Source organism: Podarcis raffonei, chromosome 8 (genome assembly GCF_027172205.1).
Source record: "Podarcis raffonei isolate rPodRaf1 chromosome 8, rPodRaf1.pri, whole genome shotgun sequence".
Taxonomy (NCBI): domain Eukaryota; kingdom Metazoa; phylum Chordata; class Lepidosauria; order Squamata; family Lacertidae; genus Podarcis; species Podarcis raffonei.
In genome coordinates, this window is record NC_070609.1 from 72188428 (window position 1) to 72206705 (window position 18278).

Here is an 18278-nt window from a genome sequence, read left to right on the forward strand (position 1 = left end):
CCAGACAAGCCACCTTGAGAAAGGCGGTGTATAAATAGAATAGATAAAAATAATAAACAAACAAACAAACCCAAGTCAAATAGGATTTCTGCACCTGCCACTGCCTGCTGGTGACAACATGGTGAGTGCTTTGCAACTGCAGGGAACTCACCGGATGGGCTCAGGCTTCAGGTGGTGGTTGAGAGAGTCGGTGAGGATGTTTACTGTGAAAGGCGGCTTCCCGTCTGATCTCTCGATGTCGAGGTGGGCGGCGTTGCAGAGGGCATGCACCCCAGAGTCCGTGCGGCTCGAGATGGTGAACTTGCTCGGCGTGGAATGCCGGAGTTTCTCTGCTGCCATCTGAGAGACAGGAGAAACTTAACTGTGTGGGGTTGCTGTGGCAAAAAAGGGGGTGTACTAACCAGGGTGGTATCAGGAGCTCAGCCTACACTTGACTTGGATCCTGGCAGAGGCACATGCCCAACTGGCATGTTCTCTCCCTCCTGGTCTTTTGTTCAGGAGTTTCAAGAGCTCCCTCTCTCTCTAGCATCAGACAGCAAAGAGAAAAAGAACAAAGGACAATAGTCCCACTTCACGGAACACAGTAACACAAACATCCTGTCTCCGTCACTTCCCACTCTGTGGAGTCAAAACATATACTCTCATGTGATAGACAAAAATCCCATGACTGCAATCATGGAACAGAAATTCTAACAGGTGGAACACCCTTTGCCATTTTCACAGAGACGCAGGTGGGAGAACTGGGTGCAGGTTTCTCAACAGACGCCTCTAACATAGGAACATCTAAGTACAGGACCAACATGGTGCCTTCTGGTTATGGGACGAGATGACAACCGGTGTGGTGGTTAGAGTGTGGGATGAGGACCTGGGGGACCAGGGTTCGAATCCCTAGTTTAGTTTAGAGAAAAGGTGAGTGAGAGGTGACACAGAAGTAGTTGGTAAAGTCATGCCCAGCATGGAGAAAGTGCACAGAGAGAAGTTTTTCCTCCCTCGTCACACTAGGACTCGTGGACGTCCAAGTGAAGCTGGAAGATTCGGGACAGACAAAAGAAAGCGTTTCTTGACACCGTGCAAAGGCCGGCTGTGGAAGTCTCTCCCCCGGGACGGCCACCAACTTGGACAGCTTTAAAAGAGGATGGGACAAATTTGTGGAGGAGAGGGCTATCAGTGGCAATGCTTCTGAATATCAGCTGATGTAAACCACAGCAGGGGAGAGGGCTGTGGTGCTTGTGTTCTGCTTGAAGGCTTCCCAGCAGCAGCTGGTTGGCCACTGTGAGAACAGGATTAGGGCCATTGGCCTTATGCAGCAGGCTTTTCTCATTGTCTGGGGTTCTCGTCCACATTCAGCCATCAGAAGTTCACTGGGTGTGACCCTGGAATCAGTCACTGCCTCTGGGCCTAACCCACCTTGCTGTCAGGCTTCAGGGCCTCAGCTTCCTCCCTCTCTCTCTCTCCCCCCCGCCCCGGCAATAGATAAGCAGAACAAAGTGAAAGGAGTCTCTCACCAGTTTGAGATTTTAATGATCACAACACCTGTTCCTCGGAATGAAGGTGCTCCCAATTAAGGGTTCCACCCACTTCCTCCCTCGTCACCCACATCACTACCATGTCTTGTAACCTGACCTCGCAACCACTGTCCTGCCTGTGTTGCTGCTTTATCTGCCCTCTTCGTCCATGGGCTGATCCGACGGACGCTTTGCAGCAACAGCGAGTCTGTTAACTCTCTCGCTCCCAGTTATTCTCCTCCTAACTGTTCACCCCCCCAGTTCTTCCCAACTTCTGTATTCTGAACTATGTCCTTCTGCAAACCATTGCTCCAAATCTATACTGTCCTCCTGCTCCTTGGAAGATTCAGGATCCTGCTGAATCTTCAACAACAGCAGCAAGAATACTTATTGCAAAATATTGGAAGACACAAGATTTACCCACCCTGGAAGAATGGCAGATGAAGGTGATGGACTACATGGAGTTGGCGGAAATGACTGGTAGGATCCGAGATCAGGGAGAAGAGTCAGTGGAAGAAGACTGGAAGAAATTTAAAGACTACCTACAGAGACATTGTAAAATTAATGAATCTTAGAATGATGTTGGATTGAAATTAAGTGGTTTCTAGCTGTAATGGTATAAAAGAATATGAAAATGAGGTTTTATATAAGTAAAAATTCAAGGTTATAATAATTTAAGATTAAAGATTTGGGTAGAATAAAGAGGGAAAGAAACTGCTGAGCTAATAAATTGAATTGGAATACAAAAAAGGGAGGTCCGAGGAGGTCCGAGAAACAAGTAAATGAAAAATAATGTGATGAAAAGATTGATTGTTTTTAACGATTTTTATTTTGTATTTTTTCTTTTTTCTTTTTCTATTTTGTAATGTAAAAATCTTAATAAAAATTATTTTATATATATAAAAAAAGGAAGATTCAGGATCCTGATTAGGAGCAGGGAGAGGCTCTCACCATTCCTCCTCAGAGCCGCCCTCCTCTGCACGGTCCCTGACACTCACAGGGTTCTTGCAGGGATTGAGGGATGGGGGGAAACAATGTAGGCCTTTTTGCCCAGAAGGGAATCCAGCCCTCCGGCTGAAAAAGTGGACCAACGGTTTGCCTCCCTATAAGACAGCTTCCTAGGTTCCTATGCCTTAAGGGGAGGGCCGCAGTTCAGTGGCAGGGCATCTGCCTTGCATGGAGAAAGTCTCAGGTTCAATCCCTGGCATCTCCAAGTACAGTGGTACCTCGGGTTAAGTACTTAATTCGTTCTGGAGATCCGTTCTTAACATGAAACTGTTCTTAACCTGAAGCACCACTTTAGCTAATGGAGCCTCCTGCTGCCGCCGTAGCACGATTTCTGTTCTCATCCTGAAGCAAAGTTCTTAACCCGAGGTACTATAACTGTGTTAGTGGAGTCTGTAACCTGAAGCGTATGTAACCTGAAGCTGCTGCCAGTCAGCGTAGGCAACACTGAGCTGGGTGGATCATTGGTTTGACTTGGTGTAAAGGGGAGCTTCCCACATCAAGCGCTTAGGCCCAGAACAGGAGGCTGCAATGTTGTTCTCCGACAGAATAAGAGTATGAGCAGCTGATCGTTCTGAGGGTGCTGCAAGGAAAAGGCGATGGGCCAGATCCAGACTGGGAAGGTCACAGGTCGATTCCGTCCCGCCAGGACCGGCAAGGGCAGGCTGCTGTTGTTCAGCACAATGCACCCATCCATCACAGTTTACGGCCTCTGCCATCTCTGACGGGAAACGTCTTGTAAAAGGGAATGAGAGTGCCCATCAATTATTAAAGCCGCCAAGGCTGCCGAGAGGCCAGGCAAGTGGTCTGCAGAGGAGTGATGTCATCCAATGCCATTAGCCGCCCCCCCTCCACCCACCCACCCCGTCACCAATTATCAAAACCTTCAGCTTGTCCAGAACAGGGTCAGGATGCACTCCTAATCCCATGTATTCACATTTGTATCCCGCCATTTTTTTCTTCAAAGAGCTCAAGGTGGTGCCCATGGTTCTCCCCCCTCCTCATTCAATCCCCACGACAACCCTGTGAGGTAGGTCAGGTTGAGAGGCAGTGACCGGCACCAAGGTCACACCCCCAGCGAGCTTCATAGCCGAGTCGGGATTTGAACCCTGGTCTCCCAAGGTCCTAGTCCGGCATTCCAGCCTCTTGTATGACATCAGGTGCAGGGCAGGTGGGCATGCCTTGGGCAAAACCGTCTGGTGAGTCAAATACGGGGAGCAGAGTTTCATTTGACCTATGGGAAAGAGGCTCCCTAACACCAGTTTAAAGTGACAACAACATCAGACAGGACATATCGGTTTCCTTTCACTTTGCGTTTCAAACAAGTTGTCAGAAATTCCTCTCCTCTCCCCGAAGCATCCTGCGGTGGGTGGGGTAGAGAAGGACTTCTGCAAAGGTTCTGCAACATGCAAATCAAACAGAGTTAACCGATTAAAAGCCAGGCAGAGAACTGGCTTTAATCGACATTTAAAGTAAGACCTTTAATCTGCTGGCAATCCCGACAGGAGAAGTAAATAAAGCCGAGACGAGCCCATCAGCAAATTAAACAGGTTTGTTCTTTTTTTGCATGCTGCAAAATAGTTCCGAGGATGGAATTGCTTTGATAGCAAAAAAATTTTTGGTAAAAAATATATATTAAAAAATGATCAAAGGGCTGGAGTGCCTTACCTATGAAGCAAAACTAACGCCTGGGGCTTTGCAGTTCAGGAAGAAAGTGAAAAAGATATGGGGGAGGGGAAGTGAGACACGACAGAGGTTTATAAAGGGATGGTAGGTCTGCCAGCGTTACAGATGTAAAAAACCCAGGTTTTTAAAATCTCTCTCATAATTCTACAGGGCTGGGAAACCTCAGGCCCTTCAGGTCTTGCTATGTGGCCCTCAGAAACCTCCCCAAGCCACACCTCCTCCCCACAGGAAGGGACCACGAGGGTCATTCCTGCAATGCAGGAATCTTTTGACCAACGTGGGGCTTGAAGCTACAACCGTGAGATTAAGTCTCATGATTTACCGACTGAGCTATCCAGCAGCTATGATTCTATGTCTTTTGCTTGCCAGGATGGAGGGTGGAGAAAGATGTGTGAGCATGTGTAGAAAGCAGCCTGCTGTACACAGGTAAAATGGGCACCTGTTGCTCTGCCCATGTTTGGCTCCACCCACCACTGCCATTTGGTCCTCAGAAGGTTCCCTAGTGTTGTAGATGATAGAACAACGGTCTGCCTTGGTGCAAGGCAATTTCCTTGATGCCCCTTGATTTCTCCCAGGAAAGCAATTCTTACATTTATTTTTTTCAAACGCAGAAAATGAAAACTTGAGAACCAAAACAAATAAGAAAAAAAAAGGCACACAATCCAAGCCATTTGGAGAACTCCAGCGTGGGTGGTAAACAGGCGGAAATAATAATATACGAGGGAAGAGGGCTTGTGGGGGCGTCACTTACGTAAGCATCCTTTTTTGGGGTGGGGTGGGTGGAATGCTATATTTATGCCCTCAATCTCCACCATCCGTGCAGAATTGGCAACAAGAAGAAGATGGGGGGGGGGGAGTGGGCAGAAAGCAGCAAATCCAACGGGTAATGCTCCGGCTCTGGAAATTATCCCTAGCTGGGAAAGACGACGAGATTTCCAGCTAAATGGGTAATTAACTGTCCTTACAAGAAGCTAGTCGGGGAGTTAGCTCTAGATTCTCTGACCAGTCTGCACAAAGATACCCCTCTTTCTCTCTCACATACACACACACACTTTTGAGTTGCACATCAACCCTCATCAACACATTAGCTCCTTTATCTAAAGCAGCTTCTCTGCACCAAGAACTGGGCACCTAATAAGTGGCCATTTTAGGTCCATGGGCTCATCTGGATTTTGAAATGAGTGCTGTGGATGCCTCTCCTTCAGATCACTTCACACAAACACACACATACACACACGAGTGTGTGAGCGTGCATTTAATGACAATGATATTGCATACCTTCCAACATCTATCCAATGTACCCCACTCATCTGACTGTGTTGCCCCAGGCACTCTGGGCAGCTTCCAACATATATTAAAACATCAAACATTTAAAAAAAACGCTTCCCTGTACAGGGCTCCCTTCAGATGGCTGGGGGGGGGGGAGTGTCGTCAGATAACTCCATACCCTCCAACATTTCTCCAATGAAAATTAGGATGCCCTGAGGGAAAGCGGAACATTCCGGGATCAAATCAGAAACCGGAATGCCTTCTGCAAATCCGGGACTGTTTCTGGAAAATAGGGACACTTGAATGGTAATGATAATGATATATTAAGACTGTGGATGTGGCTTGCAAGCTTCAGCCTGGTGGGAGCTGGCTTCAAATGATAGTGGGGGGGCGAGTCTGCCATCCTCTGCTCCCCTTTAACCTCCATTTATGTTGTTGTTTAGTCGTGTCCGACTCTTCGTGACCCCGTGGACCAGAGCACGCCAGGCACTCCTGTCTTCCACTGCCTCCCGCATTTATAGGGCCTGCCTTAAGTCTCTGGTTTCGGCCCTAAAATCTCAGGGTCTGGGATGCCCCTGACCTGGCAGCCCTAAAACAACAACAACAACAACACCACACACACACACACACAAAAACATGCACATACAAACTTTGCCCACTGTTCCCTTTGAAAAGCAAACTGTTGAATCCAGTAGAAGGGATCCATGTCATGAAGTAGTTTGGATTTGATATCCCGCTTTATCACTACCCAAAGGAGTCTCAAAGCGGCTAACATTCTCCTTCCCCTTCCTCCCCCACAACAAACACTCTGTGAGGTAAGTGGGGCTGAGAGACTTCAGAGAAGTGTGACTAGCCCAAGGTCACCCAGCAGCTGCACGTGGAGGAGCGGGGACGCGAACCCGGTTCACCAGATTACGAGTCCACCGCTCTTAACCACTACACCACACTGGCTCTCAGTGAAAACAGTACATAGAGATGCAAGAGGAAGTGAGAAAGAGAGTCACTTTTCTAACTTCTTTATTCAGCTCTATGTTAGGGCTGCTGTACATCCGGAAATTCCCGGACACAGCCGGAATATGGCAGTGGAAAACAGTGTCTGGGCGGAAATGGCAACCCATGTCAGAAGTTTAGATTTCGGCGAATTTCCTTTTAAAAGTCTCAAAAAAGCTCAACAGCTTTGGCGGCAACCCTGCTCTATGTACTTGTCAATGAGCTGGATTTTTGAGCCTGCACCCCCTCCGGACACTTCCCTCCCCTGCCCCTTATTCTGGATCAGCAACCTCCCCCCACCCCCCAAAAAAAAACAGAGAGAGAGAGAGAGAGAGAGAGAGAGAGAGAGAGAACGCACGTATACACACTTTGCTTTCCAAGGATCTGGGTAAAAATCAGATCTGGCAGAACTATGCTGAATCTTGAAAAGCAGATAGAGCAGAAGGAGGATGTGGGAAGGAGAGTCATTTTTCTAACTTCCTCATTCAGCTCTAAATACTTTTCAAGGGAGGTGAAAGGTAAGCAAACACTCCACCTCGTGCCCAAGGGATGAACGGGAAAGGCCTTCATGGGTACCAGGGACACTATGGCAGCAACAAGCACCATGCTGGATAGAGCCGTAAATCCAGGGATACCAAACTGTCCCTCAATGAACTTCCTAAACCTTACTTCCCACTGCCCCACTATTTCGCCTCCTCTTCAGCCTGGAGCACTGAGCTTTGTTCCAAACAGGACCTGGTTTCCATACATTGAATCATGGGTGGGAAACCCGTTCCAGACCGAGGGCTGCATTCCCTTCTGGGGGCCATATGCCAGTGGTGGGCGGGGCCAGAGGCAACAGTGGGCGGAGCGATGAATGTGAATTTTACCCTTTGTACTCTAGGTTGGGACGCAGGTGGCGCTGTGGGTTAAACCACAGAGCCTAGGACTTGCCCATCAGAAGGTCGGCGGTTCGAATCCCTGCGACGGGGTGAGCTCCCGTTGCTCGGTCCCTGCTCCTGCCAACCTAGCAGTTCAAAAGCACGTCAAAGTGCAAGTAGATAAATAGGTACCGCTCCGGTGGGAAGGTAAATGGCGTTTCCGTGCGCTGCTCTGATTCGCCAGAAGCAGCTTAGTCATGCTGGCCACATGACCCGGAAGCTGTCTGCGGACAAACACCGGCTCCCTCGGCCAATAAAGCGAGATCAGCGCCGCAACCCCAGAGTCGGTCACGACTGGACCTAATGGTCAGGGGTCCCTTTACCTTTTTACTATAGGTTAGATTCTACGCATAAGCTCCCCCCTCTCCATCTTCCACCCAGGCAAGCAAGAGGCAGGATCAGTGTTTCCAGCTAGGCAGAAACATTCAAGGAGAGTGACAAGCAGAGCTGGCAAGGTATGTGGCTTGGGAAGGGGGGTGGCCTGGAGAAGCCTGGAGGGCCACACTCAGCCCCCAGTCCTGAGGTTCCCCATTAGGATGAAGGCCTGGGTTTTAGGATGCTTAATTCTGCAATCTTTAACACAGAATCAGAGGCAAAAGCAGGGCTCCACCCTAACTCAGCCAACCAGCGGAATCCTTCCCATCAGCAGTTTGGCTGAAAAGCACCGCACGACACAGGCTGGCGGGCGCAACCTGCCGAACTCCTGACCCTGTTCACAAATGACCTCTCTGTGTCCTCTCCTGCTGCCCTCGGAGCTGCCCTGCACATCTGCCACTTTTATTTATCATCCACCGCAACGATAATCCGCTAGCATCACTCATGCCAGATTGAGAAGAGACCCATCATTTGCATAGCTGTAATTTGCTTGCGTGCCGGTCGCTGGGGAAACGACGCCCAATAATCCCAATTAATGGTGTGTCGTGCCAACAAGGAGGGCAGGTGGTGGGATCTGGGCACTTTGGTGCACCTCGACAGCACATCTGTGCCGAAAGGAGGACAGCATCGAACATCTGGTCTGGGAACCTCTTTCCAAAAGCAGCCAGCCAAATGCTTCTTGAAATAATAATAATAGTAGTAATTTTAGTATCTGTACCCTGCCCATCTGACTGGCTTGCCCCAGTCACTCTGGGAGGCTTTCAACCAAGGTCATATAAGACTGGAGAAGCTGGTGCCCCCCCAAAGATGTTCCTGGACTCCAACTCCCATCATCTCTGGCCACTGGGCCATGCAGGCTTGGGCTGATGTGAATTGGGGGTCCAGGAACACCTGAAAGGCCAAGTGTTGCAATCAATGTTGTAATCAATCTTAAGAAAAGCCATAGCAGCTACTCGTGCAGAGACACAGCAGGGAACCTCCTTTTCTGGCTGGTGCTGCCAGGAACCTTGGGTCCATGAATGGGGAAACTGTGGCCCACCCAGATGTTGGTGTTCTCCAGCTCCCATTACCCCTGACTGTTGGCGGTGAGGTGCTGAGCACCAGAGCCCATTCCTCCCACCCCCATGTGACATGTAAATTGCTGCTTGAAGATTGTGAGCTTAGTCCACATTCACACCACAAAGCACTATGCTACCACTTTAAACAGCCATGGTTTCCCCCAAAGAATCCTGAGAACTGTAGTCTGTTAAGGGTGCTGAGAGTCATGTAAAGGTAAAGAGACCCCTGACCATTAGGTACAGTCGTGACCGACTCTGGGGTTGCGGCGCTCATCTTGCTTTACTGGCCGAGGGAGCTGGCGTACAGCTTCCGGGTCATGTGGCCAGCATGACTTAAGCCGCTTCTGGCGAACCAGAGCAGCACATGGAAACGACGTTTACCTTCCCGCTGGAGCGGTACCTATTTATCTACTTGCACTTTGACATGCTTTTGAACTGCTAGGTGGGCAGGAGCAGGGACCGAGCAATGGGAGCTCACCCCATCACAGGGATTCGAACCACCAACCTTCTGATCAGCAAGTCCTAGGTTCTGTGGTTTAACCCACAGCGCCACCCACATCCCTTGAGAGTCATGAGGAGGCCCCTATTCCCCTTGCAGAGCAACAATTCCCAGAACTCCCTGGAAAGAGGGATTGACTGTTAAACCATCTGGGAACTTTAGTTCTTGGAGTGGGCTGGGATGGGGGGCTGTCTCCCCACACCACTCGGCATCCTTAACAGACTGCAGCTCCCAGAATTCTCCAGGGGAAGCCATAAATGTTTGAAGTGATACCAGAGTGCTTTAAATGTATGGTGTAAATGTGGCCGGAGGGAAGGGGCTGTTCTGCAAATCCCTCCTAGAGATATTTCCATCACTCTGAAATCATTCTATCAAAGGCTGTTAACTAGGCTAGCTGAAACAGCCAGATGTGGTGCATTCACTATTAGAATATTGAATATTGCTTTATTTTACATAGGTTGTTTCTTTTAAAGTGATTATTACTTTTTATATTGGATCAGATTGTTACTGTTAATTTCTGCTGTTAATTTCTGCTGTTTTATAATGTTTTTATATGTGTTGGAAGAGTAGCTGGGGCAACCCAAACAGAATGGTCGGGTATAAACAAAAAAATATGACAATGATGATTATGATTCAGGGACCCTTTGTTCCTCCAGATGTTGCTGAACTACAGCTCCCATCATCCATCATTCCATCAACCAGAGCCAGGGCTTTTTCGGCTGTGGCCCTGATCTGGTGGAACGCTCTGTCACAAGAGACTAGGGCCCTGTGGGACTTGACATCTTTCCACAGGGCCTGCAAGACAGAGCTGTTCCACCAGGCCTTTGGCCAAGGCACAGTCTGACCCCCTCCTTTGGTGATCCTCGTAGAACTCTGGCCCAGTGGTTGCCAATTGATTTTGAATTGATTTTAGAATATCGATTTTAGAATGCTGTGTTACTTTGATTGCTGTTAGCCGCTCTGAGCCTGGTTTTGGCTGGGGAGGGCTGGATATAAATAATTTTATTATTATTATTATTATTATTATTATTATTATTATTATTATTATCTTCATCATCCCGGGCCATTGGGCCATACTCACTGGGGCTGATGGGGGCTGCAGTTCAGCAGCATCTGGGGGGTTAAAGTTTCCCCACAGCTGGGCTGGAATGGTGGATGAGAACCTGGGAGACCAGGGTTCAAATCCCCACTCAGCCATAAAGTTCACTGGGTGGCCTTAGGGGCACCAGTAAAAGTATTTCTAACCTACCTCGCAGGGTTGTTGTTGCACGGGAAAAAAGCAGAGGCATGAGAGCCAGGTTTGCCACCGACAGCTCAACGGAGGAAAGATGGGGCGTAACAAATAAGCATTATTACATGCTAACCGTGCTGCATCCAATGTTAGCCCTACTCAGAGTCAACCCACTGAAGTTAACAGACACAACTAACGTAGGCCCCTTCGTTTCATTGGGGTCTTACTTGTCCTAGGCGATCAGGGGGCGAACGGTGATCTGCAAATGTTTATCGCAAAGTCCTCCATCCCACCCTTTTGAGGCAGCTGCCGGCAGAGGCCCAAAAGAGAATACCACTGTCTAGATCAGCCATGCAAGGGGAGCGATTTGGGAAAGAGAGGAATTATATATCTCTTACGAGTCGCCAAGAACCCTTTCCAAGTCATGTAGGATTTCCAGATGCTTCCCTCTCGCGTCCACCTCTCGTGGTTTGTTTTCCCCCCTCGTTCCCTCCCTCTCTCCCTTTGGAGAAACAAAGACTCAAGCTGTCCCGGGCGCCTGTCCCGTAACACTCCCTTTGCTGTTTCCTCATGCATGGGAAGAAATTCTTGGACCCGGAGCGCACGTTCGAGGGCCAAGAAAAAGACAATTTGCATAGAAAAAGATTTTGCCCTGGGCAGCCTTCGTTGCAAAGGAGGAGAAGCAGAGAGAAACGCAGAAGGGCTGGTTTGGGAGAGGGAGGGAGAAGGTCCTGAACATCGCAGAACATGCAAAACAGAGGGATGAAAACAAATCATATTTCCCCAGGACAGACACACCGTTCCCCTTCCCTGGGTGAAGTCACACACACAGAGAGAATTTTGCCTCTGGAGTAGCCTTGAAACTTCATATCTCCAGTAGCAAGCTGGGAATGCACATTCCTCCCCTCAAAAAACCACCAACAGTCATCCTTTCCTATAATGACATACCATGAGGGGAGGCTGGTCTGCTGAGACAGATGGGGCACTGCCCCACCAACCTCAGCCAGCCCCTGTTTGCCTGCCTTCTTACTCACAACGGTTCCTGTTGGCTTCCTCCTCCGTCTCAGCTTTTGCCCTAGGGGAACTCAGTAGGGAGGAGGTGGATGGGGACAAACCTAGAAGAAGTTGGCTCTGCCTGTCATTGGCTCTGGCGCCACCTACTGTTCAGCTCCCTGCCTTCTGCCCTACCAGTCCCAATGGGCATGGAGATGCTGGAAACATTGTTAGAAATTAGCCAGGCACCAGGCGTGTTTTGCTACTGACGCAGGTCCGATTGCGACTAACATCTCCATCTGGCTAGCCCCTCCAGCTTACTTAAGCTGGAAAGCAGAACAGCTTATGTACTGCATTTATATCTCACCTTTTTCTCCACTCCTCAGTAAATCCCTGCTATAACAACTCTATGAGGTAAGTTAAGAGGCTGTGACTGGCCTAAGGTCACCCAGTGAGCTTCATGACTGAGTAGGGAGGGATTTGAATCCTGGTCTCCCAGGTCCTTTTCCACACCACACTGGTTTGCTACAGTGCTTCTGCTACGGGGCAGCTATATAAATTAAGTAGGTAAATAAATATTGGGAAAGGGAAATGTCACTTCGAAAACAATCTGAAATATGTTAATTGAAGCTGGAATTCGTTCTGTTCTGGATTGTTTTAATGTGTTTCAGATTTTCTCTTTAAAATATAAAACAGTATAGAAATAAAAGTAATAATAGTAATAATAATAATAATAATAATTTCATGGGTGGGATGGCACCTAGACTTTGGACAGTAAGAACATCAGAAGAGACCTAGTGTCTAGTCCAGCATCCTCTTCAGTGTGGCCAAATATGTACACAGAGAAAGAGAGAGAGAGAAAGATACACACACACACTAATTTGTCTTGATGCAAGACTTGGCTTTCATCTGTTTTGCTTCTTTTTTATTTTTCCATGTTATTTGTTCTGGAAAATGCAACCTCTGTACTGCTTTGGAACTTTGATTATGCCCTTTCCTGTCTGCCTGCAGTTTTGATGTTGTAATTAATGAAAACCTTTATTTATGAGAAATCCACTAATTCGCCTTGATACAGAGATGAATCTGAGCACATTTTCAGGTACTTTGGCAGGGGACTCTTTTGCCTCTCACGTGAAAACGCCCTGCAGCAGCTCGGGCCAAAACTGAAGCTGAAACAGATGGAGGGAGCTGTGTACCTCTGAGCTGTGCACCGCCCGCCTTCTCCCTTACGTCCCCAACGTCTGGCTCCAGAAGAGTGGGTGACTACAGCGAGAGTGAGTCAACCCCGCTTGGAAAAAGAATGATCCAGCATTCCAACAGGCATGCAGACTCCCAGCATGTTCCATTTGGGAGACCTGCCACAGATGGGCTCAAAAGCAAGTCTTAACTGAAGAGCAAGTCCAAACTGAAATCTCCTGGGGTACTCAACTCCCCAGAAAATCTTGTCCTTTCCATAGGACGGCTTTACCCTGCTGGCCCGATTCGACACTTAACAAAACCCTATGTTTGAATTGTCTTCGCTCCTGATGCTATGGAGCACAACGAAGACTTATCTTGGAGGCTTTGGGGGCAGGGGTCGCCAATGTGGTGCCTGTGGGTGCAATGGTGCCCATGAGGTATTTCCCTGGTGCCCACAAAGCTTCTGAGCAACCCCACCCACCCTTGGTCACAAGGAGCTGAGGGTAGTTACCTTCTTCTCCCTTGAAAAGTGCTTAGAGTTGAAGGAGGAAGTTGGAAGAGTGGCGCTCTTCCCCACTTCCTCCTTCAGCTCTATGGGTTTTGTCAAGGCTCAGCCTGCTTCTATCAGATGTGACTTTTACCCAGATCCCTTGGAAAAGTGAACTGTGTCTGTGCAAAAACACACGCTATCTCCTGTTCCAAGATGGTGAGAGAAGAGACTGTTGATGGTACTCATTCAAAAGCCCAAATCTACTAAGGCAGCTGACATAGATTCCCCCACCCAGAGAAAGGCAGGTGGAAGGCCAGACCGGAATCCTGACACTGGTTTTGGTATGTGAAGGGAATTTTTGCTGCATGGAGGATTGTTCACGAGTGCAACAAAAAATTATCTGCGCCTACAAAAACTGGGTGTTGGCAGAAGGGGTCCCAGTCTAGCCTTCACCCCAATATTTGTGCTTTCTACATGCAACAAACTGTTGTACTGTCAGCTCCATTCTAAGACAGCTGAGACAGACACAGGTTAACCACCTCAGTAAAAAACCTGGTCAGAGAGAGAGAGAAAGAGAGAGAGAAAGAAAGAAAGAGAAATGAGAGAGAGAGAGAGAGCTCATGATTATGACAAATCCCTACATTCAGATGTCGATCTACACAGACACCTACAATGTCTGCAATTTGGCAGCCTTACGGGAAATCTTAAATAGGCAAATATTTCCAAACACAGATTGTCTTCAGTTCAATCCTTTCTTCTTTTTGCAGTAACATAACTGGTCAGACCTGGCTTGCTCTTGTGCAATCCCAGTTCAACATCACTAAGGAGGTGGAAGCAGCATCTGAAAACATTTTGATTGCTGCCTAGAACACTTACATGGGAGTCGAAGCACCTCTTGTCACTGGTCCACTGAACAACTCACTGCCCTTCAGAGAATAGCTTTCATTGGTCTTAGGATTGCCATAAAATTCCAGGCATCTCTTCCAGCCCTTTGGCTCCTCGGAACCCCCCAACCAGAAGAGCAAAAATGTATGTCACACCTCTCATCCCAACCCAATTTGAAAACCTTAGCTGTGGTACGTACCTCCAAGTGATTCTGCACTCCAAGCACCGCCTGGTCAGGACGAACCTCCTTCACGCCACTGCAGCAAAGGAAAAAACATAATTACCTCAAGCAGAAGAAAGTGGAGGGTGACTGTGGTTCACAGGCATTGACCATCACCTTAACTTTTATTGTGCTGAATCAAAACAAGTAGGGCAGCTAAGGGAAAGCTTTATCCCAGCAGATGCACTAAACTACAATTCCCATAATCCCCGGTCATCAGCCATGCTTTCTGGGATCAATGGGAGTTGCTGTTCAGCAACATCTGGAGGGCCAAAGGTTCACTGGCCCTTGAGAATTTCTCTATCAGCCTTCCTGATTCACAGTTCAATCTCTTTGCCACTATGCCAAATCAAGGCACAGAAAGGCCAATCTGAAGAGCAAATTAGAATAATAATAATAATCCCCTTTTAAAAAAGAAAAAGAATGTGCACAAGAAACCCACATGTTGAGTGAAATAATTGCCCTATTAATAACAAAAGATACAATACGATATCTTTATTGTCATTGTCCCTTGCGGAACAATGAAATTGAAAACTACATAAAACTACATTAAAACTACAGAAAACTACCAGAAAACTACATAAAACTACATAAAAACTACATAAAACTGCTACAAAACTACATAAAACATTCAAAAACCCCTAAAAAACTCTAAAACCCCATTTTAAAAAACACTATACTACAGAGACCCCTTATGTTGCGTTTAGAACCAGAATTGCATTAGCGTAGAAACTGTTTTTCAGGCGGCTAGTCCTAACTAGCCTAACAAGGTTAAAGACGAAGGAAAATATTTTAGCAGCAGGTGCAAAAGCAAGCGCTATCAGTACATTAGCAACAGATGTCATTTGCAATCTTAATTCTCATTATTCCTCTTCTCTTCGCTCTCCCTCTTCCCCGCCACCCATTTCCCATTGTCTTACCTAATGTGTCATATAACTGAAAGGTAGAAACGGAAAATCTCAGCTGTCGGCGTGGATCCCAATGTAGGAACAATGGTTTTAACTCCCCAGCCTCATAAGAAAGATCCCCCATTCCCAAAGAGACTTGGGCTGCATATGCACCTTGCATTTAAAGAGCAAGACTTCCCCCAAAGAGTTCTGGGAACTATAGTTTGTTAAAGGTTCTGGGCATTTTAACTCCAGGATTCCTTTAGGGGGGGCGCGCTATATGCTTTAAACATATGGTGTGGACACAGCCTTGATCAACTTCAGTTCCGTTCTCCCGTCACAAACGCACCAAAGAGAACTAGGTAATAAATATAAGGTACCTAAAACTGGTAATATGTCACTTAAAATATGCTGTGTAGCCGTGTATAAATTCTCATCTGCTTAGACAGTTAACGATGGGGTGCACCAGGTACTGGGCTAGATTAACAGAACGTCTGAGCCCACTCGGTCATGAAGCTCACTGGGCGACCTTAGGACAGCCACAGCCTCTTGACCTCCCTCACAGGGTCGTTGTAAGGATTAACGGAGGAGAAGGTGAACCATATACTCCTTGGAGAAAAAGGTAGGATGTAAACGCAATGAATAAGCTGTTCTGCTTACCTACTTAAGAAAGCTGGAGGGGCCAGCCAGATGGAGATGTCAGTCGTCACCTGGCATCCAGAGATCTCCATGTGGTCACAACTGGACCTGCACTAATAGCAAAACACACCTGCTGCTTGGCTAATTTTTAGCACTGTGGTCTACACTGACCAGCAGCAAATTTCCAGGGCCTCTGACTTGGAGCCTTTTCCAGTCCTACCGGGAGAGGCTGGGAAACTGAATCTGGGCCATTCTGTGTGCAAAGCAGAAGTTTTACCACTGAGCGACAGCCCTTCCTGTAACAGGAGCACAGAAAGTTTCTGTATGCCATACCAAGCCACTTGGTCCATCTAGCTCAGCATTGTCTGCACTGACTGGCAGAGGCTCTCCAGACTTTCACGCAGGGAGCATTTGAGGATGCTTCTAAACATACCGTACTCACCAATACTTGGTCCCAAGGTATTGAAAGAACAGCAGGTACCGAGTTTTTGGACAAACCATGTTGGTTTTTCAAAGGACGCCGTGAAATTTCAGCTATGAATCATGAATATGATGCTCTGAACAATTAACATTGCCATTATTAATAACTGCTGGCAAATTTCACAGCTGCCTGATTCTGGAAGTAGAAAGCTCTTGTTGCAATATTTAAAAAACAAACAAACACCTATTACCCCTCCTCTTTTAAAAATGCTAATTAAGAGGATAAACTGGCACCGCCGACCGGTCTCAGCAGCGTCCTGCCTGATGCAGCATGGCTTTCAGCTGCGTTTGAAAGTTTAGGTGCCTGGTAATAAAAGCCCCCTTTTCGAGTGTCTTCCCAATTGCCTTTTCTTAAACTAATTATAGTGAGTTTTTTTTAAAAAAAATAGAGTCCCAAAGTCTTTCTTATTTTGCGATATTATTTTTTTCTCCGCCTTTTGGGGAGAAACAAAACTTCTTCCCCGTTTGAGAGAGGGCTTGATTCGCCCCACTCCGCAGGCAGCTTCTTAGACAGCCCAAACTGGTGCCAGTGAAGAGATAGGGCGCTTTCACGAGGGCCTAGAGCTATTCGTGTCTCGGTTTGATTGCGATTTTTTCGGCCACAAATGGACACACCGCCAGCTGGGTAGGAGGAGCCGAGATTCCGCGGTGATTCTCTTTAGGGATAGGAGGGAAATTCCCACCTGTGAACAAAAACGTCCAATCTCCATTGTGCTTAAAAATAATGTGTGATTATTGTCTAGAAAAATGGTGAATGTGTGTGTGTGTTGTTGTTGTTTAAATGCAGCGTTGCTTCCAACCCACCAACCCCTTTTAAGGCTTAAAGGCTTCCTTCAAAAAACAGACTTTTCCCCTTTGATTTTTTGATGTTTTTTTGCAATTGACTTCGTTGCATTGATCTCTCCCAAGTCCAAAACACCTGAGAGCAGACTTGACGGGATCTCTCATCAGCACAAGGTGGTACAACTCAAAAGTTAAGGCATCTTGGATTCAAGACCTCTGAGTGTATGCAGAATACGGTACCTTCCCCACATTTTAAGGGACCAAGGGCGGATTGCCCCTGCTCATGTACAGAGGTTGCTTCCTCTTTTGAATTATCATATGTCTAGAGCAGTCTTTCCCAACCTTGGGTCCTCAGATGTTGTGCTGTATCTGCCATCATCCATGGACATCCCCAAAGCAGGAGAATCCCAGACCCAGAGATTTCAGGGCCCAAATCTGAGACCTAGGGTGATGTCACAGGGGTGGGCCTGGAAGACAGCAATTAATTGGGACAGGGGAATAGAGGAGGGCAAACCATCCCACAGACCATCTATGCTATAATTTGCTGCCGGCTCCTGCTGGGCTGAAACTTGCAGGCCACATACAGTCTTCTTCGTGTAATATAGGCACTCTCGCCCACTTGCAGGTTCAAGGCCTCCACCTGCATTCTTGTACAGTGGTACCTCGGATTACATACACTTCAGGTTACATACGCTTCAGCTTACAGACTCCACTAACCCAGAAATAGTACCTCGGGTTAAGAACTTTGCTTCAGGATGAGAACAGAAATCGTGCAGCGGCAGCGCAGCAGCAGCAGGAGGCCCCATTAGCTAAAGTGGTGCTTCAGGTTAAGAACAGTTTCAGGTTAAGAACGGACCTCCAGAACGAATTAAGTACTTAACCCGAGGTACCACTGTAAGTCGCTTTGAGATTTCAGCATGTGTGAAAGGCACACTGAAATCTAAGAAACAAGAATGGCTGAATTCGATTTGCAGCGGTTGAGGAACAGGGCATAAATTATGCAAAAATAGCAAATATTCAGGATGGATCAGAATCTATCCTGAATATTTTGTGTTTTACATAATTTATGCGGGGGAGTGCAACATTGTATAATTTATGCAGTGCAGAATTGAGAATCTGAATTTCTCGATGCGGAGTACGCACAAGGGTAATGCTTAGAGAATCAAGGGTGAACCTGTGGTTCA

At 47.4% G+C, this 18278-nt stretch overlaps 1 protein-coding gene across 1 annotated transcript in view; it reads right to left on the reverse strand.

Annotated features, from left to right (window-relative positions):
• Nucleotides 1–16606, reverse strand: part of PUSL1 (pseudouridine synthase like 1) — a 63536-nt gene extending 46930 nt beyond the window's left edge. The window contains exons 1-3 of the mRNA XM_053400786.1: nt 16274–16606; nt 14285–14342; nt 152–339 (exon numbers count right to left, since the gene is read on the reverse strand). Coding sequence (XP_053256761.1) covers nt 152–339; nt 14285–14342; nt 16274–16332 — 305 coding nt within the window. The 5' untranslated portion in view covers nt 16333–16606. The remainder of the gene's footprint in view (nt 1–151; nt 340–14284; nt 14343–16273) is intronic.
• Nucleotides 16607–18278: the final 1672 nt, after the last annotated feature.